The sequence below is a fragment of the Anguilla rostrata genome, chromosome 9 (assembly GCF_018555375.3).
Source record: "Anguilla rostrata isolate EN2019 chromosome 9, ASM1855537v3, whole genome shotgun sequence".
In the NCBI taxonomy this organism is placed as follows: domain Eukaryota; kingdom Metazoa; phylum Chordata; class Actinopteri; order Anguilliformes; family Anguillidae; genus Anguilla; species Anguilla rostrata.
The window spans coordinates 46,385,496-46,409,549 of NC_057941.1; the positions used below are offsets into that span (position 1 = coordinate 46,385,496).

A 24,054-nucleotide genomic window follows, 5' to 3' on the forward strand; every position below is an offset into this window, starting at 1 on the left:
TCTGTGTGTTTGGGGGTGCGGTTTGGCTGCTCTGTGTGTGTTTGGGGGTGCAGTTTGGCTGCTCTGTGTGTTTGGGGGTGCGGTTTGGCTGCTCTGTGTTTTGGGGGTGTGGTTTGGCTGCTCTGTGTGTGTTTGGGGGTGCGGTTTGGCTGCTCTGTGTGTTTGGGGGTGCGGTTTGGCTGCTCTGTGTGTTTGGGGGTGCGGTCTGGCCTCTCTGTGTGTTTGGGGGTGCGGTTTGGTACAGTCTCTGTGTGTTTGGGGGCGCAGTCTGGCTGCTCTGTGTGTTTGGGGGTGCAGTTTGGCTGCTCTGTATGTTTGGGGGTGCGATTTGGCCGCTCTGTGTGTTTGAGGGTGCGGTTTGGCTGCTCTGTGTGTTTGGGGGTGCGGTTTGGCTGCTCTGTGTGTGTTTGGGGGCGCAGTCTGGCTGCTCTGTGTGTTTGGGGGTGCGGTTTGGCTGCTCTGTGTGTTTGGGGGCGCAGTCTGGCTGCTCTGTGTGTTCAGGCTCACCACAGCTGGCCTCGTCAGAGCCGTCCTCACAGTCCTTCGTATTGTCACACTCCGGGTTCAGCTTATTGATGCACTGCTGGTTCTTGCACTTGTACGTGAGCTCCGTGCAGGGCACGACTGAAACTGGACAACGTGGGGGGGGGGGGGGGGGGGTCAGTCACGCAAATAATCACAAGTATCTCCAAAACAAAATGCTTCTCTCACATGATTTTACTTTTTAACTTAGCAACCCGTTTCACTGAGGGATCCTCAGAAGTGTTTTCATATTTCACTGGTATCTAAAGAGTCAAAGCAATTGGAATGCGTGTTGAACCCACTATGTCAGTTCATGGCTATGATTGGTCAAAATCATCATCAGTGAAGGCTATGATTGGATGATCGGGCAGACCGGTCGCCTGACTAAGAAACCCTGGGGATACTGTGACCCTTGGGGACTGGGTGGGTTCGAGTGGGCGCTGCTTCAAAGGGACGATTCTCACCTCCCCCACAATCCAGTTCGTCCGACCCGTCTTCGCAGTCGTCCTTCCCGTCGCACCTGGTCTCGTTGGAGACGCAGTGGGCATTCAGGCACGTGAACTGCTCCTTCCTGCACGTGCCTGTCCGCGTGGAAGGAGGGAAGCAGAGGACTTGAGCACGCGTACACGCAAAAAGACTACGCATACGAGTCAGTACAGAGCAAGGGGGAAACGACCCAATGACATTTACATTACATTTACATTACAGGCATTTAGCAGACGCTCTTATCCAGAGCGACGTACAACAAGTGCATTAGTTCAAGGTGCAGAGGTGCAAAAGAAACACACTAGAGTGAAGTAAAGATCGTAGTGCCAGAAGTGACCACATAGATCAGGACTCCAACCCTGTAGGGTAACCTGTTCAGCAAACAACAATCCTACCAAGTACTAACTAGCTCTGGAATCACATTTGCCTAATCAAACAAAAACAATCCTGCCAAATAAAAACGTAATCGTATTAGCCTAACTAGGTACATTTGGCTGACATACAATGATAATGATGTACAATGCTAATAATTTATCAGACTCTTTTAAAACAGCCCTGTTTCGTGTGTGTCTGTCACTGGGTCATTCAACCAAGCTGTTATCCTCGATTTGATTGCGAAATGCGAAATGCTTCATCGTCTTTTTTGTTTTCAATGAAAATATTTTGTTTGTTTGTTTTAATGACATGATTAACACCAGTGGAATGTGCGGTACAATACGCTATACAAATACAATTTGATTGATTGATTGCTTGCTAAATCCACGACGTGATGCTCAATTCCTAGAAAGCCATGAGTTTGCCAGGTTGGGCAGGTCAGTTCCAGGCATGGGCGATGCAAATTCTTGGCACAGGCATGCTCTGGGGCTGTGTTACAGTATGCTGTGGTGGCCATTTAAAGCGAGTTAACACAGCTTATTTTTTAATCGCCTTTGGAATAACAGCATTGTGGCTGATGCGATCGGTGTGACCGCTGCATCGAGTCTGCTGTGTAAAAAGTTGTGTAAGTCGCCGTGGATAAGAGAGTCTGCTAAATGCCTGTGATGTAATGCGATGACTCGAGTCTCACCGCAGTCATCCTCGTCCGTGTTGTCTCCGCAGTCGTTGACACCGTCGCACTGCCACATCTTCGGCTTGCACAGAGTGTTCTTACAAGCGATCTGAGACTTTTCACAAACTGGACAAGAAGCACATCCTCCAGTCACGCTCCATGACAACAACATGGCACCTGGAAACTGGCTAGGTGTGTGTGTGTGTGTGTGTTTGTGTGTGAGTGTGCGTGTGATTGGGTATGTGTGTGTTTGTGTGTATGTGAGTGTGCGTGTGTGTGTATGTGTATGTGTGTGTTTGGGTGTGTGTGTGTGTGTGGGTGTGTTTGGGTGTGTGTGTGTGTGAGTGAGTGTGTGTGTGTTTGTGCATGTGAGTGTGTGTGTGAGTGTGTGTTTGTGCATGTGAGTGTGTGTGTGTGTGTGTGTGTAGGTGTGTGTTTGGGTGTGTGTGTTTGTGCATGTGAGTTTGTGTGTTTGGGTGTGTGTGTGTGTGTGTGTGAGTGTGTGTGTGTGTTTGTGCATGTGAGTGTGTGTGTGTGTGTTTGTGCATGTGAGTGTGTGTGTGTGTTTGTTTGTGTGCGCGCGCGCGCACACGCGCGTGTGTGTTTGTATGTTAGTGTATGTGTGTGTGTGAGTGCGCATGTGAGTATGTATGTGTGCGTGTGCGTGTGTGCTGGGCTTGTACATACCGCAGTTCTTCTCATCGCTGTTGTCTCCACAGTCATCCCACCCGTCGCACTTGAGGCTGGGGTTGATGCACAGCATGTTGTAGCACTTGAACTTGCCTGGACAGGCTGTGGACGGCAGGATAATGTATTCAGACAGGTGGTTGGGTCACACTGAGCAGTGTCACAGAGAGGGCGTGTCTTACACAGAGGGTCGTGTGGTAAAGAGGGGTCTGTTATAGAAAGGGTGTGTCACAGAGTGCGTATCACAAAGGCTGTGTCTCTAGAGGGTTGTGTTGTAAAGAGGGTCAGTTACAGAGAAGGTGCATCACAAACAGGTGTGTTTCAGAGAGTGGACGTCGGAGAAAGGGGCGTGTTCAGGAGATGTGTCGCAAAAGTGACTCCCTCTCCTCCAGTGAATGTGATACTGCACTTCAGAGAACAAAGGATGTCAACACTCAGTAGATGTAAAGCTGTAAAGTCTGCTGTCTTTCAGGGATCTGGACTTACGATTGGAGGGCTCGAAGGCCTGGAACTCGGCCAGGAAGCCCTGGTCCACGTAATACTTGTCTGAGTTGAACGTAACCCTCATGGTGTTGGAATTGCTGGTCATCACGGTGTTCCTGAGCTTTCCTCCGCATAGCCTGAAACCCAAAAGGACAAGCGGATTCTGGACACTTGCAAGTCTTCAAACAGAACAGCTTGCAAACCGTGAAATGGAAAATACATTCTTACTTTTTAAAAAAAATAACTCTTTCCAAGAAGAGTTATTTTGAATTACAACAAAGATGAATTGGTAAAGCAACAAGGTAACTGACCTGACTTGGTTTATCTCCACATAGTCCTTAGGACATGTTTTGGGGCTGACTCCCGGCTCAGCCAGGTAGAATTTCTTGAACTGGACCTTGATATATTGCCCCATTGGGACCTGAGTGAGAACAGCGGGAACTTAGCTTTCACCATCCTTCTCCTCCACCTCTAACACTATATCCCCCTTACCCTCCACCTCTGCAACCTCCAACTCCATCTTCGCCTTTATCTCCATCTCCTAAACCTCCAACACCATCTCCCCCTTTACCTCCATCTCCTAAACCTCCAACACCATCTCCCCCTTCACTCTCCAGAATCTCCTTTAGTTAAGAAAAAAGGAAATATGAAAGGAAAGCAGGAGTTGACTATCTGGTTAGTCTATCAAGTCTCTTTATCTGGTGGTTCTGTAGATTCTCGGATGTCACCCATCAGTGCCTACAGTGACAAAATTATTGATGACATCACAACCAAAAAAACAGAATGTTTCTATGCTAGTTATACCTAAAGCTTACTAAATTTAATTATTCCTGTTTGGGAACAAACGGCACCATTAATTAAAACACTAAATACATTCCTTACCTCAATGTCCCAGACACAGTTAATAGAAGGGGGGTAGTGCCCGGGATAATTAGGAGATTTGAAGGTGCCAGTAAGTCCTGTCAGTTTACCACCACATGCTGCAAAAATTAAAAAAAACACACAAAAAAGACATTTAATGGGTGTGTTCAAGGACCTGTGGAGTCTGCCAAGAATATTATTTTTCTCTTCTTCAGTTTTCTAGAAATTTGGAATGGTTGGTTGGTTCTGGATCACCATGGTGCCGTCAGTGTATACGCAAGAAGACCACTTCAGCCAAAGCTATGCTATTCACTTTGAACCAGTCAATACTAAACCCAACAGTCCACACAGGGCTACAGGAGAGATCTAGCACCAACTAGAGTCTCACTTAGCCATAACGGGTAGCCTGTGGGCGCCAACAGGTGTGTCTATGGGTAACCGTGGGCACCATGAACCCACATTATCCCTGACAAGCCCAATTGGGTCCGACTAACGTGTACACCTGGCCATAGTCAACCAATGATGTAGCTGAGGCCAAGGGATTGAACCTGTGGTTGCAGGGCCAAGATGGCCCCCGTAGCGAGCACCTGTGCTGACCGAGCAGCTCCGGAGGGCCTAAACAAGACGGACTGCCGCACTGCAGGGGGTGGCTCTCGTCTGTCTTTACCTAAGGCCTGTGGGACCTGGGTGAAAACGGCCTGGAAGCCTGGGAAGTTCTTGTCCTTGTTGGTGACCAGCGTGATCAGCATGACGTTCCTCGAGGAGATGAAGGACAGGGGCTCGTTGGGAGGGTAGGAGCCGCACCTCCTGTCGCCACAGAGGAAATGGACCAATCGGCCCAAGGGAAACCTTCGTTCAGGAAGCAGTTTCTTTGACAGAATATAGCATCAGCAAGGTCTTCACAAGAACATATACGGTGCAAATACAATCAACAGCAGAAGCTCCGCTGCACCGGCGCTTAAACCTCAATGAGAGCACACAGACAAACCGAGGACACCGCTCATCAAGGCACGGTCAACGGTGAACACCCGGATCAATGCGACCAGGCCCCCGCGACTGATTCACCTCTGGCCAGGTCAATCTGGCGACCACAGGTAAAACGCAAAACTGCACTCACTCCGCCATGGCTTTCATCTCTATGGCGACCAGGGAGTCGTACACCTTGACGAAGTCCTTCTTGCAGTCGTCCTCCAGGGTGAACTTGAGGAAGTCCAGCTTGATCCTGAAGCCGGGGTCGGCTCGCAGCTCCCACTCGGTGAAGCTTTCGGGCGGGTACGGCGAGGTCGGGAAGCCGGGGGACTGAAGGGTCTGGTTCTTGTCACTCTGGGCGTGGTAGGTGTATTTCTTCTGGGCTGCAACAAGAGGAAGACAGGCATGACTGTACCTCAGGGAGGGCAACGATGTCAAAGATGTACAAAGTGGTGTGAACCCCTTGGGTTGTATAATGGTTACGGAACTGAATTTGTAACGCAAGGGCTGTAGGTTTTAATCCTAGGTGAGACACAGCTGTTTTGCACTCAAACTGAGCCGATTCAGTAACTGTCTAGCTGTACAAATGCATGGTATATTTTTTAGAAAGTTGTGCAAGTCACTGCATAACATCTTGCTAAATACATTTTTTTTTAAAAAAGGAAAATGGGTCTCACTTTTAAAATTCTTCTGGTTCAAGCGGGGATCCACAGCTACAAGAAAGAATAAGAGGGGTATAATTAATCAGCGCTGATTAATATTTATCACCAGGTTGTCTTGTGCAGGCACAGATTACCCTTTCGACATAGTTATTTAGTGCCAGATGGAGCGCAACCAAATAATAAAACATTTAAAAAAATGATAAATAGACATGAGAACTGTTTTATAATACTAAACAATCACAAATCTTAGCGCAGTGCACAAGACTTATTACCGCATATTTGATCATTTTCTGTCTTCGAATGCTGGCACTGTATTGCATGCAGGGACAGCAAGTCCAGGGGTCAGAAAAGTCCTTCCACTCATTAACTCAGCCAGCTGATTTTATTAATTAGTCCAGGCCGAAGAATCGTGCTAATTAGCAAATCCAGGGGACTGGAACAACATACTGGGGAGAACTTTTACTTTCTGAACCTGGATTTTCCACCTCTGATTGCATCTATAGAAAAACATCCAAAAAATAGACCCTCTGTGCTAATTTCCCTTCCTTTTTTAGTTGCCTACTTTTTCCACTTCTTCTGTCTTGTAGGCACATGATAAAAAAGTATGATGAAAAAGTTTTTTTTCATATAAAGACTTTTGGATATTTTACTTAGTGACTCAGACCCTGAATTGTGGATGGTTTTTCAAAGGGTATCCGTAATAAGACCACTAACTGAATTTCAAGAAGAGTACAAAGCAGTCACAGATAGCCTGCCTCAATCCGCTATGACATCACAAACATTTTTTTGCAGGGTGTCCGTGTCGTACCTCCGGACACCATGTTCTGGAACTGCAGAGCGTTTTCCTGCATGCGGAATTGCCTGGACTTGAGCTGCTCGGGCTCGCCCTCGGAGGTCAAGTCGCCGTCGACGACGGACTCCTGCCCCTGCGCCACCTCGAACTCCGACAGGTAATAGGCCATGACGTTGTCCCGATCGAGGTCTTCACTGGAATGGGACAGGCAGGCAAGGGAGAAAGATGAAGGGAGAGACGAGAAGAGCTAGGGGTGTTGGACAAACACCAGACGGAACTCAATATTTGAATATTCTTTGTGCTTAGGCCACTATAAAGGAACAAGACCAGGTCAAAACCTAGTATACGGCTGGACCGGCCGACCAATGGTGCAACTTCATCAAATGGACGCATTTATATAGCGCTTTATCAAGCGCTTACATTGATGCCTCTCATTCGCCAGAGCAGTTAGGGTTAGGGTTAGGTGTCTTGCTCAAGGACACTTCGACACGCCCAGGGCGGGGTTTGAACTGGCAACCCTCCGACTGCCAGACAATCGGTCTTACCTCCTGAGCTATGTCGCCCCGATTGTCGCTATGTCATCACTCACTCACTCAGTCACAGACATTCGTGTTTATAGGGCTGGCCCCGCTGTTGCGGTCCAGCCAAAAACAAATGTGATGGGAAGGCTTTACGACTGGAACATAAACTATCATTCTGCTGAGCGAGTATCTAAGCTCTAGAGCAGGGATCAGCAACTCAAGGTCCTCGAGGGCCGAGAACTGCTGGTTTTCTACCCTCCCTTTGTGAAGTCAGTCTGGCCAATCAGTAGCACTAATTACCCGGGAGAAAAGAAAACCAGGGCTGGATTTGGATTCGACGGCCAGATTTGATGATCCCTGCTCTAGAGGTACTGATAATGAAACAAGTGAAACTCAAAGGACTGTACCTGAAGGCTTGAACAGAGGAACCCACGTAGTATTTGGACACCCGTGGGTTTTTTGTATACATTGCGTTGAGCTGAAAGACAAAGGAGCAGAGCAGAATTCACTTGTAATCCACATTACTATGCAAGAAATAATCAAACGAAGGAAAGATAAATGTTACTGTTCCTTTGTGAGATAATCATAGACCTGGGCCCAGTTCCACGAAGCAGGGATTACTGAGTTAGCTGGATAACTGCGCAGAGTAAAACCTGGACCCCTCCCAAATCTGGAGCATGGACTGAAGTAAAAAGGTGCTGTTCCGGGTTTTACTCAGCGCAAGTTATCCAGCTAACACAGTAATTCTGCTTTATGAAACCGAGTATTCAACTCAGTAATCCTGCTTTGTGAAATAAGCCCCTGAAGTGAACGAGAATGTAAATGTAAACGTACAATGCCATACACTGCAGAGCAGTGACTCCTCCACTCCACAAGAGGTGCATAACTTCCTACTGCCGGATGGCGCTCAAGACAAAGCTGCAGACTTCTCTTTATTTTGTAAAACTCTGGGTTGGCAGGAGCTCACTGCCACTAAATTTTGTTTTTAGAAAAAGGAGTTTATCAACAGTACCCTGGATTGAGTAGATGTTGTGCACACTCCACAGAGCAAGAACGGGTGCATTGTGGCCAGGGATGAGAAGAACGCATACAGTAAATGTACCTTGTTATAAAATGCAAAATAGAAAATAGCTCCTATCATAAACTAGAGTCAAAATGGCGACGTAATTTGCGATGCAGGTTCCCAGAGGTATTAAACATAAAAACAGGTAGGCAACCTGTTTTACATACGAAACGCATACACGCCAATACATGTTTTACAAAAACATATCCGAACTACTACCCCTCCCTGATCGCAGCTGTGATTATACCGATGGAATCTTGAAAGTAACTGACCCATCCACTGTCTCAGACAGTTTATTTTGTTACATTAATCGGTGCTGGCTACTATGCAGCGAAGACAAGAGGTGGAGTAATCATTTCCCCGAACTGGTTTTTCACGATTAACGAGCTTCTCAGAAAGGTGGTAGCTGGTACCTTTTTTTACTTACATCTGCTTAATGCAGTAGTGTCACCCCCGTGGGCTTCTTAGAAATATAATTACAGAATAAGCGTATGCTTTTGATCTGCTTAGACAGTTTTTGTGTGTGAAGAAGGATATTTTGGATGTTTAATGGTTGGTATAGTGACTTTTGGGGGGGTCATGGGTGTCAAGTGTCTTCAGAGTTTGTATCTGTGAGGTTTCAGTTACAGTACCTGATTATTCTTCAATACACTATATTTAATCTAATATTTATATTTAATAATATATTTTTGGTTGGAACTACTTCCTGTGGCATACGCAGCCAGAGACCGCTTCCCTCAAGGAACACATTTCCGGGACAATAAAAAAAAAAAAAAAATTAATATATACAGACTCTGGAAGCATAACCTTGCTTATAATGTTAAAACCCATATCCTGCCTGTGTCAGTTTTTATCTTCGTGAGGGAGGATGTGTGATTATGCACAATATGTCCATCCTGAGTGGTGCTTCCCACTGATCAGCAAGTAGCCATTATGCCACTTAATCGGCAATAGAACTTTTTCAGTATAACCAATCAAGTAAAAATGAATCAGGAATTAATGCAATACCTGATTCTGATAGTAATTGCCGTGCTTGTTAATCAAAACAAAAGAGAGGCTCTGTTTAATAACACAAGTGACGGCACGTTCTCAAACTCCTAAATTTTGTATCTCACCGTTTGCTGCTTCATGTACAGACCTTTAGAAAGTTATGATAGAACAGAGCATTTATAATGGGCGGTCACAGGTTCGATTCCCAGGTAGGAAGCACCTGCCGTACTACCCTTGAGCAAGGTGCTTAACCTGCTTTGCTTCAGTATATATCCAGCTGTATAAACGGACGCAACGCAAACGCTGTGTAAAAAGTTGTGTGAGTCGCTCTGGATAAGAGCGTCTGCTAAATGCCTGTAATGTGATGTGGTGATAAACCAGCTCCTCCCTCACCTGCTCCACCACCTGGGAAGCCAGGTCTTGGAAGGCCGGGCTTTCGGGGTCCTCGTAGTCGTCGTGGAAGCCCCTGCCCGTGATCTTCATGGAGCCGCTGTACATCTTCTTTATTCTTTCAGCTCTGCGTACTGTGTGGTCGAGAGAGGGGGGAGAGAGGAGAGAGAGAGGAGAGGGGGAGAGAGGGGAGAGGGGGGAGAGGAGAGAGGGTGGGGGAGAGGGGAGAGAGGAGAGAGAGGGGGGGAGGGGGAGAGGGGAGAGAGAGGGCGGGGGGGCCAAACGCCCGTGTCACCATGGCGCAGTTGTCACGGTGACCTCAGCCTATCTGTTCTGTGTCACAGCACTCTAGGGGCCAGTGGGGGGGGGAGGGGGTACACCCCTCCAAGAGAACAAGGGGAAGAGAGACATTCCCCTGGGAGAGGAAAGGTGCTGCTGCCAAAATTTGGCTGCACAAATATGGAATTACCGACTACCGCCTGAGGGACAGTTGTGACCCTTAATGTCAATAAATTATAATGGATTGTCATTTGTTTGTTTTATTAATATTATTCTTAAGTTCATTTATTAGTATGTACTTGCGTTCATTTGTTTATAAATGATGCACTCACTGTGTAAATGCCAGACCAGCAGCCCAGTGATGAGAGCCAAGACCCCAGCCAGGATCATCATCCCCACACCGATGCCGATGCCCGCCTTCTTAGTCGGCCTCCTCCTTCTCTTTTTCGGCTTCAGGGGGTCGGCGGTGGGAAGGAACTGGACCGAGGTGTCCCAGTCGGCCTGCGGGCGGGCGGAGGTCAGGGTTAGGGTGGAGGACAGGGTTAGGTCAGGGTTAGGGTGGAGGCCAGGTTTAGGGCGGAGGGCAGGGCTAGGGTGGAGGTCAGGGTCAGGGTTACGGTGGAGGTCAGGTTTAGGGAGGAGGTCAGGTTTAGGGTGGAGAAACTCAGGTACGAACCCGCTCGGGCAAGTGTGTGGGTGTGTCTAAACAGGCATTACATATAAATACTTTTTATGTACTATATTCACACAAATATGGGTCTAATACATATTTCAGTTACTTCAACTCCAGTGAAACTTGAAAACCCCCCTGCAGATCCCTGAGAGTTGAAAAAAGAAACAAAAAAAAAACTACCAACTAAACTGCATGACATTAAAGAGGTTTTGTGAAGACAACTATTGAAAATAGTTTGTTTTAAAAAGGTCAGTAATGCAAAGCACTTGAAATATCAAATTTTTCCTTATGGATTTATATTGCAATAGCACATCTACTGCAGCTTGCCTGCACACCCAAAATGGTAGATAACACAGTCAGGATATGCAATGTGCACAGCGATGTAAAACAAAGAAACCGTGTTTACAAGCAATGGTCAAATTCCACTCCGCAGAGAAATGCTCACTCATTACGTTTATGAAAGAAGGTAAAACAGGGGCAGACAAATGATTTATTTGGCTCTCGTACCACTTGTGCTGCCAGCATTTTTATTCAGTAGCAGCCAAAGCAACGCAGACACGCGAAGCAGTGTGGCAGAAATACGATTGTTTAAAGTCATTAATGTGTTGTGCATTAAGCCAACACAGTTGGCACATTAACCCATTCCCCAGACAGATAAACAATCAAATATGGGTATTTTATATTACTATTATTTATGTGTCCATTTGTTGTTTGTCCTTTATCGGCAAATCTATTTTGCATCTCATAAAAACGCACATTACGGAAATATATAACGGTGATTAAAATACAGACAGGACAACAAAATGTGGGGGTCAGGGTGGAGGGTGGGGGGGGGGGGGGTGCATGCATAGCAGTTGGTGGGTGATTAAGTGTGCAGGTATCTAGGCATGTCTTCATATAAAACAGCTGATCTATATTATTACTGAACAAACAAGCTTACTACCTGAGACAGGGAAAAAACGGTTGAACAGTCCTTTAAAGCATTCCCAAAGCACACCTTACTCAACATTGTTACTTAGCCAGTAACTGTATTTCTGTCTTCATCTGTCTATAAAGCAGCATCTGGCTGCCAGTCAACTGAAATTTGGGGCGGGGTGGGGGGGGTGGGGGGGGGGGGGGGGGGCGTGTCGGGTGTTAGGACCATTCCAAGGGCCTTGACTGACAGGGGCCCTCAAAAAATATTAAAACACAGGATGTTTCCTGGGGGTGGACTGGGGGGGTGGTGCCCAATGGGAAAACTTTTCTAAGGGCTTAAAATCCCAAGTGGCACCCGTGGTTGTCACACGGTGATTCATTCATCTTCCAGCAGGAACAAAAATAAAAAATAAAAAATGAAAAAGGAAACGCAGCAACATAGCTCACAAGATACTTAAACGTTATGTGACCTCACGGAACAGGCATTTTTCTGCATAAATTATAACTGTGAGCACTATCAAACTGATTTTCATAAAGAAATAAATGGTGTGATGTCACTTCTGTCAGCTACGGTAAACAGGTTAAAGGCATCGCATGGAATTTACGCTACAGCAGAAACCACATTCCGTGTTTTATAGACTGAGCACGGTTAACTTTCGACGAAGTCCACCCAACCAAACTTGGTAGAAATGGCAAGTATTAGTAAATACACACTGACAGACAAACGGACTCACAGACTGACAGCCAAGCGAAGGAATGCCTGAAACAGTCGAAACCACAGGCAGTTGTTTCCCCCAGCACAAGCCTTATTGTGTATTATAATCAGGCTGTTCATTCTGTCTGGCAAATGTATAATCCACGTTTTCTTGAGTGTGATCCAGCTAAATTTAAATGGCTTTTGACTGTCTGAGAACCATGGCTTGGCTTACAGAGAGCAAATATTAAAATCCCTTTCTGAATAACTGAACACTAATTCCAGCGACCTCTTGACCTTGAATAGTTCGGAATCACTTGGGAATTGCCATCCTGAGACCTAAAACTAAGCTTTTGCTTGAATCAGCATTTCAGAGCAGAAACATGACGACGGGATTCCGTTACACGATAATGGCTCATTCAATTAGGAATTCAGAGTTTCTGATCCTGTCCTACTTATTTCAGCAAATAGTGAGATGAATTTAAAATGAATGTTTCCTTCCGTAGTGCAGGGCAGTCGCAGTCACATTACATTCAGTCATTCGGTAGCTGTTCCCATTCAGAGTGACTAAGAAATCGCACACAAGTTCAGGCAAAGGCTTTTATAAAAATAAAAAAAAGGTTTGGCAAAGGTCAGTAATGATACAGAGGTAGAAGAATGCAGCTTTAAATGCCATAACAAATGAAAGAGGGAATTAGAGGATATAGTGCTATACTGCGTAAGAATGTTGTGCTAAATATTGTAGTATAATTATATCCAGGGGTATTGGGATGGCAGGTATGCCATTCTGCCAAGTTATGGCTTGGTGGGGCAGCATGCCCCATGCATATACAGCACCGAGAGTTTGGCACTTTTCAGGGTTTTCCACAGAAATAACCGCAATGACCACAGACTCTCAACCCTTGAAAACATTCAATTTCTGTACCTTCTGACCTCATGGCAACAGACAGAATTCGCAAACAACTTCACACGTATAGACACGGTATATACGCAAACAGTTTATTACAGTGAATAATTATGCTTTGTACCAGCGCCAGCACCTTCTCATCTCAAAACCACTGATCTGCCCCAGCTTTGCCCTATAACCCAGATCTTAACCGGTACTGCGGTGCTGACGCTGCCAGTCAAACCAGTACCAGGGACAAATGTTTGCGCAACAAGCAGTGGGGCGGCACTTGCTTCCCCTTCGCCGATGGACCGCGCCCTTCTCGAAAAGCAGCCCTCTCAGTTCTGATGTTTTCGGTTTCAGTAGGCCGTGAGACTGTTTTGACAGGCGCGTCACTCTCCCCGCCGCCGGGTGTACCCGTGCCCCGCCTGGCACCGCATTCTTTCGGGAGGAGGGGGCGGGCGGAAACCGTTCCTTCCACTCGTTCTTCCGTGACTCATCACGCACTGCTGCAAAGGTGTACCGGCTTCTGAGAATTCTTGGAGAGTCGCTCGCTCGCGTCTCAGAGTCTCGAAGGGGAAACGCGAAGGCGTAGCACGATGGTTTCGGAACTGTCGACGCCGTACCCTTGAGCCAGGCACATAACCCAAACAGCCTCGGTTAAAAAAAAAAAAAAATATCCAGCTGTATAAATGGATTTCAAAACGTACGCAATCTGTTTACGTCCCCCCGGCGAAGAGCATCTGCTGGATGCCAAGATGTAACAAACTGGGAAAGAGGCAGGATGAAATGCAGTGGCAAACATCGTGCCGAAAATACTACTGACAACTTTTAATTTGTCCTTTGGATGGTAAAGAAATTAATGATGAAGGACACTGAGTAAATGAAACTGGCAACTGTTTTTAAAGTGTATGAAATTCCAGGCAACGGTCGTCCTGGACTTAATACCATTATATTACATCTCAGTAACTCTTTGCTTGATCTGCGTATATGCTATAAAGCCTACATAATTCTGTCATAAGCATGACATAACACCTGTCACATCCAGTCATGACAGCCTGTTGCTGCTTATGACCAAAATATAAAATTGCATGTGTGTGTTAAGACGGTGCATTGATCTTAAAATGTGATACAATACTGTGACTATTCATGACAGGTGTAAGGGTTATATCAGGCCAGTTATCACAGGTGGGCAATCCAGGTTCAGGAAGTAATAGTCCTCCCCAGCATTTTGTTCCAATCACCTGGATTTGCTAATTAGCACAATTCTTCAGCCAGGTGGCAGAACTAATTAGTGGAATGAGCTGGGGGTGGTAGAAACAGATGGCAGGACTTTTACTTTCTGACACCTGGATTTTTAACCTCTGCCATTTATACAGGTGATTAATAGGAATTCTGGCTTATTATTTGAATACAATATTACCATTTTAGTCATACCGCACAGTTTTGTTCACAGGTCGACAGTCCTTGCCCCTTAGCAACGCCCTCACTGAACGGAAAGCAGGTCTACTTTCTTTATGAGTCAGTTTCTTTAAAAGCTTCAAAAAAAACTATAAACTATGAACTGTACACTCTCCACTTACGTTTTTATTATTATTTTAATTTCAGCTGTTAGAAACGAAATATCGGTCAATCATACGAACAGAGTCGTTACATCTCCAAAAAAAAAAAAACAAAACAACAGATCCTCATCATCTCCTCAGGACGTCTCTCAGCCGCACAGCGGGACGAGCGGTTTCGCGGGCGGGGACCCGACCTGGTTACGGATAAGTCGCCGGTTTGGGCTCGGAACCCGCGGTTCGGGCATTGTTCTTCTGCGTATGTAAAAGCAACACGCTGAGCTGTTACGCTAGTTTACCGCCTCCACCCTCCCCCCCCCCCTTCTGGGAGAGCTGGGCCAGTCCAAACCACCTTTGACTGCTTCTGACTGGTTTCCCTACAGACTGTGTTTGCCTGTCACTCAGCCATTCAATTCCCCATTCCCTAAAGAGATAGGATCATAATCATACCGTAGGGTGAAACCAATTTCTAGCCCTGGGTATTTTGAGTCTCCAAATTTTGTACACCCAGTTGTATCTGCAAGGCCGTCTCACCACAGCAATAACCTCCAGGATACAGGAAGGTGCGCACACTCTTATCTCTGCCACTGTTTGAGGCTGAGCGCGCACACACGCAGAACGGCTAGCCCAGCTAGCAGCGTCCGTCGGCACAGCCCCCCCGATGCTATCAGGCCCGGATGGCGCTTGGGCACACCGCCGCTTCACGCGTCGCGTAGCGAGCGCGAACCGCGGGGCAAAAGCGGTCGAGATAAAAGCGCAAACTCCCCTTTGTTTCGCTGCCGGCTCGGGTGACGGAAACGGCGCGATCTCAGAGCTCGTCGAAAAAATGGCCTCAAAGAACGTGACGGAGAAGGCTTTGAGTGGGGGGTGATGTAATGGGGGGTGGATTAGCACAGGAAACGCGTCTGGCGAGGTCAGCCAGCGGAAAAAGAGGACGACAGATGCTCGCGCGTATCGCGGAGGTGAAAGCCGTCGAGGCGGCGACAGGCTTTCAGGGCCGAATATTCCCGTGTAATCCGAGCCTAACTGGCAACGGAGAGTGCCAGCTTCCTGCGGTTGCGTGGCAACAGTGCACACTTTGCCAGCATCCGTAATGGACTCTCTGTCGACGAGGGCACCCTTCGGGTGTTTTACAGATGAAAACATGACTCAGGCCTGCAAATGGGAGACAGACCTTAGGCTACTGCATGCTGTGTGTATGCAGGTTTTTGTTTCCAACGGTTACCCTGACTTCATGAGCTAATTGGCTGTACACACCTGGTTCACTCGTAGGTTAGACTGCAGTAAAATGCTTTATGTAGAGACACAGAAACAGTCTTCGGCTATCATGTCAGATGGCACAGATGTGAAACCCAGAAATAAATAAGGGCCTTGTTGCCCACCCAAATCTAAGGCTGGGCATCTCCATAGAATCAGAGCAGAGGACATCCTTTCATTGATGCTTGCCTAGCAGTATCAATACATGAATATTATAATGAGTTTCTGTTGCCATCGCAGTCCTGTCTGCCCCCTCCCCTCCCATTTCCCTTCCCGTGATACACCGCTCATCCTGTAAAACGTAAGCACGGTTTTAACTAGTTGAAATCACTTTGCCGAGAACCAGCCAAATCATGAGAGAAAAGTGCCGTGGCTTCACAGCATGGAACATCTGTGGTTACGATTAGAGTTACATGAGCGTCAAGGAACAAAAACCGGCGTGTGGACGCCTGCAGCCAACCTGGGCATCTTGAAAGGTCGATGTGAAATCCGAGAAGACGGTGACTGCTCTTTGTTGCGAGGGGCAACAGGTGTTGGGCCTGTGTGGTTGTTAATCTTTTATGAGGTCTAGACTCCAATCTTTTGTGTGACACAAGGGAAGAGGCCCAGAAAGCAGCATCTTGCAGCCACCAAAGATAGTGTTAACATGAATGCAAAAAAATAAAATAAATTGAATTCTACGCAAAGCAACATGCAAGCCTATGATTCACAATAAAGTTTAAGACCTGTTCAGCTCTTAGAATTCAAACCGGATTGTGAAACATTTTGCATATGCAAGCATTCATTCAAACACACAAGGTTTGTGGCAATTTGTTTTTAGAGGAAATATTTCCGTTTATTTATTTATTTATTTAAGTTTTTTAACATGTGGATGAAAAGTTTGATGTGCTTACTGCCTAAAATGAGTTACTCGGTTCTTGACCATCATATGTCCATGGGATGTGTGTCTTTATAACCAAAGACAAAATTAATGGAGAAAAAAAAAATCTAAAAATTATTAATTCCTGGTTTAATCTCCTTTCTCACTCCCCTACACGCTTTGATGGACGAGGGAGATTACGAAACGATCGTCATGAACACGTATCGTAGATCAGTTAACAAATAATTTCAACGCCTCAATTGGAATTTAGAAGTCGTCTACAAGTAGAAGTCAACCTGAATGATGACTTATAGTTCAGAATGAACGTGGACATGTGAATATTGCAATGAACCGAATTGGCATATTTTATACACAGATGATTATGACATTTTATAATACACATATGAGCAAGGTGATGCCAGTTTTATAGTCTATCTCGTCAGCCCAGAAGTGAAACTTGACTGTGATATCAATGAAAACCTATTTATTTATTTTTTTTTAAAGATAAAATTCTTACCGGAGTGCTTGGGCTGTCTTCCATTGCACAATCCGGTTGATCCAAACACCTTTCAGAAACGGACAATAAAAAAAATTGACTTTCTCTGCTTTCTTTCCGTGTTTCCGCACCCCTGGATTAGGCTACGGAGCGCAGGTTTCTATTCCAAGCGACTGTCTGTTGCCGACAGCAGGTGAGACGCAGGTTCACAAAAAAAAAAAGAGAAAAGAGAAAAAAAAACCCTTCTCCAAACAAAAAAAAGTGAAATGTTCACTAAGGACTAAACACAAATATTATGTATGGTTTTCGCAGGACTAAGAATGACATTGTTATTCCTACAAAAGGATGCAATATTTTTGCCACAACAAGGCAGGCTAAATCTTCCGGGCGTTTTCAGGTTACTGCAGGCGTGTCTCCATCCAGCCAGTGACACAAACCGGTAACTCCCCCCGTGCAGGTGAAACTGTGGGCGGAGCGAAATATCGACTCAATTGGAATATAGGCTTAGCCTACAATGTAATTTTATATATATATATATATATATATATATATATATATATATATATATATATATATAATAATATAATATTAGGCTATTAGACACGTCATTTAGGCTACATGTTAAGTGTCGGCTACCCTGTAGGAACACGAATCGTGAGAAATTGAGGCCGAATCTATTCCTATCTATCTAAGACCCGATACTCAAAGCTCCTGTAGTAGGCCTTGGCCGTTTACAACGGATTAATCGCAACATTACCGCTGGACTAAAAACACGGCGATACTTGCTGAATGTAAGCAAATGACTGCTAACTGTGTGCACCGCATACTGATCTGTAATGCAGTGCAGACTTCTGGAATTAAGCCGCCTCCATGCTGAGTTTGGTTCTCATTCAGTTAAACAAAGCCAAATAATTCACCGGCCTTGGATTGCTCATTAGGTGAAAATGCTAATTTTACTGCGCCCCACGCGTTTGGATCACACTGCGGGGAAGCTGAGTATTGTGGGAACAATACTGATCTCTGACATGAGGAACGTACGTGGCATATTGGTAGCTGTTGTACATCTTCAGTAAGTTATCTGTGCTTTGTTAGGCTTCTTCACCTCTGTAGGCTATCTAAACGGACAACAGAATGTATAAAATATATAAAACCAACAAATGTAAATGACAGAAGATTAACCTGAATTAGAAAATGTGAATCCCCAAACATTATGCAAAGTCCAAATTATAGTGACTAATTGGAAATACAAGCAATCAATCCCTATGACCCTTTGATTTTCTTAGCAGTTGTCTACTGTCTACTATTTTCTTGGCCTACTGTCAGTCACCCAACGCATCTTACACGAGGCAAGACCACCAATCAGGAACCACGATCGGCATGCATACGTGTAAATTACAGATAGTAATAATTATTCAAACTCCTTATCTTGAGTGACTCAGGCCATCAACACGTGACACACAAAATGCACGTCACAACAGCAGACGTCGTGTAAATGCAGGTGTAAATGCACCCAGTGAAATACGAGGCAGGACAGTCAATGGAAGTAGTAGTGAGTTTATTGATGTGTTCCCCCACATAACTATCATCATTGTCATCATCATCATCATGTAGCTTAGGTTTAGATTTATATATATATATATATTTATATTTATATTTTAATTCATTCTTACTTGTCCTGCAATCAAGCAGGCTGTTACAAGATTTGAAGCCGTATTGGTGCATAGAGAGACAGCCACATACATAGGAGTTACCATCACATTAAGAGAAAAGAAATGTAGAAAAAAATAATAAAATAAAAGAAAACAAAAAAAAAACTTAAAAATATATAATATCATATCGTAAGAACAATTCACACCACAGGTTGTCCTCCATAAAAGCCATGGTCGCAACATCAACTATACAGGCATACGAAGATATTACTATGAGAAAACAAAACAGATGCAGCTCTCTCTTTTCATCTTTTACAAGGAGCATTTTATCAAATTCTCCTTTCGGCTTAACCCAGTTCAATGGGCTTGGGGCCGCGTTTTTTTGCGCTGTGACCACAGCACGGGTACGAGGTTTTAAGAGTAACATGCGGATGAGATCGTATGGGGAACAATAAACACACTATTGAATCAGCTGGAGCGCACTTTTTTGGTCATGTTGTGGTCACGGTACCGAAAACGCGAGCCCTCTCCTGTTCGTCTAACCGGGCCCCCAGCTCCCTGTGGTTTCTCTTTGGGTGGCTTTTCCAGCGGCCATTTTGACTTGACCTCACCGTCAGCACGGCAACACCCAGACTAGGTGAACAAAAAAAGGCCTGCATCGTGTGTATTACATACATAGACTTTCGCACGATTTCAGCTTTAATAAAATTGATTTTTTTTTTCACCCCACAGCTTACAACGGCTTTGTGCAAAACGACGGCACCATTATTTTTCCCCCTCCCTCACAGATATACACCACTACAGAACTGCAAGTTTGAGGGTATTTAAACTGTGTAAGATCAACGGTAACTACCGGGCCAATAGAACCCTTCTTTCGATACTGATCAGCCAGTGTATTTAACTAACAAATTCCACTCAAATCTCAAACATACGCGGAAAAGCGAAACGCTCGAGGAGGTACTGCACGCGGGACCCGTCGCCGTGACGCCGCGGGGAACGGGGAAGGGAGTGTTAGCCCCGCGGTGCGCGTTGGTGCTTAAAAAAAAAAAAAAAAAAGCGAATGCGAGGATCTCGTTTGCCTGTGCTTGGGATAGGGGGGTCATGGAGCTGGAGGCCAGAACAGCACACATGCCATGCGTACGCGCACGTGCACGTACACGGCATCGATCTTCCGTTCCCTCCCCTCAACCACTGCCGCATCCTCAGAGAGAGAGAGACAAAAGTGATAGTCGGCAACACAGTCATCGGATTCGTTGAAAGGGGGGGAACCAAAAAAATAATTATGACTAAAACACCTACATTTTAGATACATGTTTAGTTTGTAGCTAATGGTAGCAAAGAACAGAAAAAAAATCATTTTGTTTTTCTCTTTTTTTTTGTTTTTTTTACTATACATTAAAATCAGTACAAAGAACCTTCATATACAAGCAATCTATTAAAAAGGAAAAAAAAAAAGAAAATTAACATCTTTTCAAAATATAGGTCGTCATTTCATGGACACGTCTAAGATGGAACAGAGAAGCTGCATGTCATGTGACTGTTATTTAATTACACGTAATCGTCCCAAATGATTCTTTCACTTGGTTTGCCTCGCGTTTTCAAACCGAATTCTCCTGACTGAAGAACTAAAGTAATTTGCCTCGATCTGAAAACAATCACTGTTGTATAATCCATTGAATCACACGTTCCACGTGAAATTTTAATTATTTTTTTAAAAACACTATCATCGTTAGATTGCCCTTTCGAGAGAAAAAGGAGAAGAGACAGTCCTACAGTACAACAGTAGAAGTAGTAGCATTTATTCAAGGATTGATTCTTTTTTTTTTTTTGAAGACTTTTTTTTTTTAAACGAGCCAAAACGTTTGCGTTTCTCAGGCGGGGGAAGATGATTCGTCGGCGTGAGCGGTCGTGTTATCGGTCAGTAGTGTGTTCTCCCTCCTCTCCCTCCTCTCCTCCCGGGCAGCGAAGCTCCAGCCGTCCCTCCCCTAGATCTGCATCTGCTCCAGGTACTTGTAGGTGGGGTTCTCGTAGCCGTGGTTCTGCATCTTGCTGAGGTGCCGCTCCTCCGGGCTCAGCATGGGGTCGACCTGTCACAGACGCGAGACACGCAGCCGGTTACGCCAACGCGAGAGAAAAAAAAAATGCGCTCGGGGAGCAAGGCATCATGGGTAATCCCCTCTTTGTCTGGCACCGTACATCAAATTCATTGCGCGGTCTAGCTCTGGAAAAAAAAAAAACGCTTTGCTTTTCAGAGCACGTTGTCATGCTTCCTTTAACCGCTTATTGATTTCGCACGCGTTACGCGCACCGCAGTACACGTGTTCTTACTCTGGTTCTTACAGCCGTTGAAAGCCGGGATCTTAAACCTCAGACCTGGGAGACCACAATGTCTGCTGGTTTTTATCATCCTTCAGCAACTTTAGTTTTTTTTTACATTTTAGAAGTCATTTACTCGCTACAGAGTTCGCATACCTCATTTCAATAGGCCAAACTGGCTGGTGGTTGAAAAGGAAGCCACAAAAAACTACAGGTACCATAAGCCCCCAGCAGTAGAGTTTGAGATCCCGGGTTTAAAGGCCCCTGATTGGCCGGACCCACCTCCACGATGCCGTGGCTGATAGTGCCGTACTGCCTCTTCCTCAGCAGCACCAGGCTGATAACGATCACCGTCGCTATGGCCACCGCGATCACCAGCAGGCCAATCAGAGCGCTGCTTCCGAAGCTGAACTCATCCTCTAAGGGCCGGAAGGACTCCTGGGGGAGGGGAGGGGTAGAAATGAGAGGGAACCAATCAGAGAGAGACACCAGGTGTCTGACAGCAAACACACACAGGGGCATAAGAGCACAGGATAGGTAGTGAGAAAGGTAGGAAGTAAGTAGAGAAAGAGGAGAGCGGTATATCCTGTCATAGAGGGCATAAAGCCACAGGCTTATTCCAGAATAGTACTGATCTCACTTGAATATCTATGGTATCACTGTTATGAGAGAGGTTGCTAGGCCAATGCTAAACCGATACAGTCTTGGCACAGTCTCTTAGCAACATGCAGCATTCACATTCACAAGAGAGCTGTTAGGAACCAGGCTATTGACACAGGCAAGCATTCTTGAAGTTGCACATCTTGCACAGATTCAAAGGGAAGGAGAAAGGAAGGAAGACAGAGAGAGGGACAGTGTCGATCAAGAGAGAGAGAGAGAGCGATGTGGCAATGGGGGTTAAGAGGAATGTTAAGTTAGGAGTTCACAGATTCAGGCATTCAGCTTTCTCGGTCAGGACAGGAGTGTGAACAGTCAGACACAAAATACAACAGAAATGTACAGACAGGAACAAACGAAGACGCACGAAAACGAGCAAACGTGCGTGAGGGCCGCTACCTCGCACACGTGCACTCCAGCTTCGCACATAATCACAGGACACGTCCGCTATCGCCGCGCACGCCATCGTTCAGCGATTATTTTGCGTATTAGAACGTCGTGTCAACCATTTCTCCATGAAAAGCTTAGGAAACCAAGCGTTTCTCGGAGTGAAAATGGTACCAAATCAGACTATAAGCACAGGTTGTTATAACATTTTAGATATTTTCCACCAGTGGGCTAAAATAGCCGGTAGGCTGTCATTGCATGCCATATAAATTGCTTCACCATCATTCAGTGTAAGTGGTGCTTTTACAGTTGGCACCAACAAACATTTTGAGCGTTTAAAATGTAGGAAGCTTGAAGGCAGAGGTGTGAAGATATTCAAGCACATTGCTAAGTGTATACTTGCACACAGCATACACTGACATTAGCATGTTAGCGTAGCTACATGACACACATGCTGTGAAAACACAACTCGGATCTTAAGCACATGACTTTGGAAAACAAAGATTTGCATGGTAGGTTCCACCCTGGGTTGACGGATGTTTGAGTTTTGCTCAGGGGAGGGGTTGGGTTTTAATAGTGGGGCCAGCCTCAGTAAATACTACACCTCACCCCACCCCACCCACCACTACACTCCTGGCCCCTCCCCCCCTCCAATTCCAATCTGTTAGCCTACAGTTCCCCAGACTTCTGACAGGGGGCGCTGTACTCACCAGCTCACCATCATCATCATCATCATGCACACGGCTGACTCTGTATGCACTGTAAATCACCTCTTTATCATCCAGAGACTCATCAATCACCTGTCAACAAAGACAGGGGGGCCCGGGTTACGCTCTCTGCATGGTGCGTGTGTGTGTGTGTGTGTGAGCACGTGTGTGTGTGTGTGTGTGAGAGAGTTTGCGTCTGTGCGTGCGTGTATGTTTGTATGTGGTGTGTGTGTTTGTGTGTCTGTGCGTGTGTGCGTGTGTGTGTCTGTCGTGTGTGTGTGTGTCTGTGTGTGAGCGTGTGTGTGTGTGTGTGTGTGTATGTTTGTGTGTGTGTGTGTTTGTGTGTGAGACAGTTTGCGTCTGTGCGTGCGTGTATGTTTGTATGTGGTGTGTGTGTAGTTGTGTGTCTGTGCGTGTGTGTGTTGTGTTGTATGTGTGTGTCGTGTGTTGTGTGTCTGTGGTTGTGGTGTTGTGTCGTCTGTGGCAGTGTGTGTGTGTCACGTGGTGGGGTACTAGGGGACAGGACGGATATATAAGTGGACATTTGCAGACAGCCGCTCCACTCTTCTGGCGGTTCTTTGTTCCTCTCCATGATTACTTAAGCTCTAGTATCGACAAACAGATTTAGGTTCTGCACTGCGCTGGAAGCCCTTTGGGCCCACAAGGAAACCGACTCACCACAACATCCCAGCACACGGTTTAACAAAGGCCCGCGAGGACAGACGGGGGAACTAATCCCACGGAGAACAGTCAGCGATCTCATCCTGCGATGTTTAAAATTAAACTCTAAATGTAGTCCAGGGACAGAACTGCCAACGAGCTCGAGCTTTTTCGAGAGAGGGCGAAAACAAACCGGTGGACAAGTTGGGTGACTTCTGCTTTCTGCGGAGCTATGAAATTTAACATTGCGCAATTTACACTTTTAACAAATGGCACTTCTACCCTCGGGCTCTGTGCGTGTGCAAAAGAAAAGATGACTTTTCATGCAAATGAAAACAAACGAACAACCACCGGAAAAACCACATAGCGTGCGCGATCGCATTCCTGTGCAAAATGCTCGGACATGCAGGACTGGCAGCGCACTCCACATATTCAGCCTGAGCTCGGATCGTTACTGCGAGCCGCAGAGGCACTGCTGGGGGAGGCAGCCTCTCTGCGCTCAGTGGGGACGACACAAACAGCGACGTCGGGGGGTTCGAGTTGAACAGACAATGTGAGGGGGGGGGGACTTACTGCAGAGCTCCA

The 24,054-nt window shown here is 45.9% G+C and overlaps 2 protein-coding genes and 2 long non-coding RNA genes across 5 annotated transcripts in view; 2 read left to right on the forward strand and 2 right to left on the reverse strand.

Annotated features, from left to right (window-relative positions):
* Positions 1–10,004, forward strand: part of LOC135263981 (uncharacterized) — a 17,453-nt gene extending 7,449 nt beyond the window's left edge. Inside the window, exons 3-4 of one of the 2 annotated variants that reach the window (XR_010332568.1) lie at positions 6,511–6,668; positions 9,820–10,004. This is a non-coding gene — a long non-coding RNA (uncharacterized LOC135263981). The remainder of the gene's footprint in view (positions 1–6,510; positions 6,669–9,819) is intronic. The other variant, XR_010332569.1, reaches the window with a different exon arrangement.
* The window catches only part of st14b (ST14 transmembrane serine protease matriptase b), a 20,099-nt gene extending 2,574 nt beyond the window's left edge, over positions 1–17,525 (reverse strand). Inside the window, exons 1-15 of the mRNA XM_064352520.1 lie at positions 17,115–17,525; positions 10,087–10,255; positions 9,479–9,609; positions 7,440–7,510; positions 6,527–6,705; positions 5,734–5,769; positions 5,205–5,439; positions 4,755–4,894; positions 4,109–4,206; positions 3,538–3,647; positions 3,230–3,363; positions 2,744–2,848; positions 2,075–2,182; positions 987–1,103; positions 508–630 (exon numbers count right to left, since the gene is read on the reverse strand). Coding sequence (XP_064208590.1) covers positions 508–630; positions 987–1,103; positions 2,075–2,182; positions 2,744–2,848; positions 3,230–3,363; positions 3,538–3,647; positions 4,109–4,206; positions 4,755–4,894; positions 5,205–5,439; positions 5,734–5,769; positions 6,527–6,705; positions 7,440–7,510; positions 9,479–9,609; positions 10,087–10,255; positions 17,115–17,138 — 1,780 coding nt within the window. The 5' untranslated portion in view covers positions 17,139–17,525. The remainder of the gene's footprint in view (positions 1–507; positions 631–986; positions 1,104–2,074; positions 2,183–2,743; positions 2,849–3,229; positions 3,364–3,537; positions 3,648–4,108; positions 4,207–4,754; positions 4,895–5,204; positions 5,440–5,733; positions 5,770–6,526; positions 6,706–7,439; positions 7,511–9,478; positions 9,610–10,086; positions 10,256–17,114) is intronic.
* On the forward strand, positions 2,109–6,367 carry LOC135263982 (uncharacterized). The gene is made up of 3 exons (XR_010332570.1): positions 2,109–2,248; positions 3,216–3,528; positions 4,303–6,367. It is a non-coding gene; the product is annotated as an uncharacterized LOC135263982 (long non-coding RNA).
* Positions 17,526–18,631: 1,106 nt separating the features above from the next.
* Positions 18,632–24,054, reverse strand: part of LOC135264308 (amyloid beta precursor like protein 2-like) — a 55,451-nt gene continuing 50,028 nt past the window's right edge. The window contains exons 17-19 of the mRNA XM_064353173.1: positions 22,813–22,902; positions 21,341–21,496; positions 18,632–20,829 (exon numbers count right to left, since the gene is read on the reverse strand). Of these exons, the coding sequence (XP_064209243.1) occupies positions 20,728–20,829; positions 21,341–21,496; positions 22,813–22,902 (348 nt within the window). The 3' untranslated portion in view covers positions 18,632–20,727. The remainder of the gene's footprint in view (positions 20,830–21,340; positions 21,497–22,812; positions 22,903–24,054) is intronic.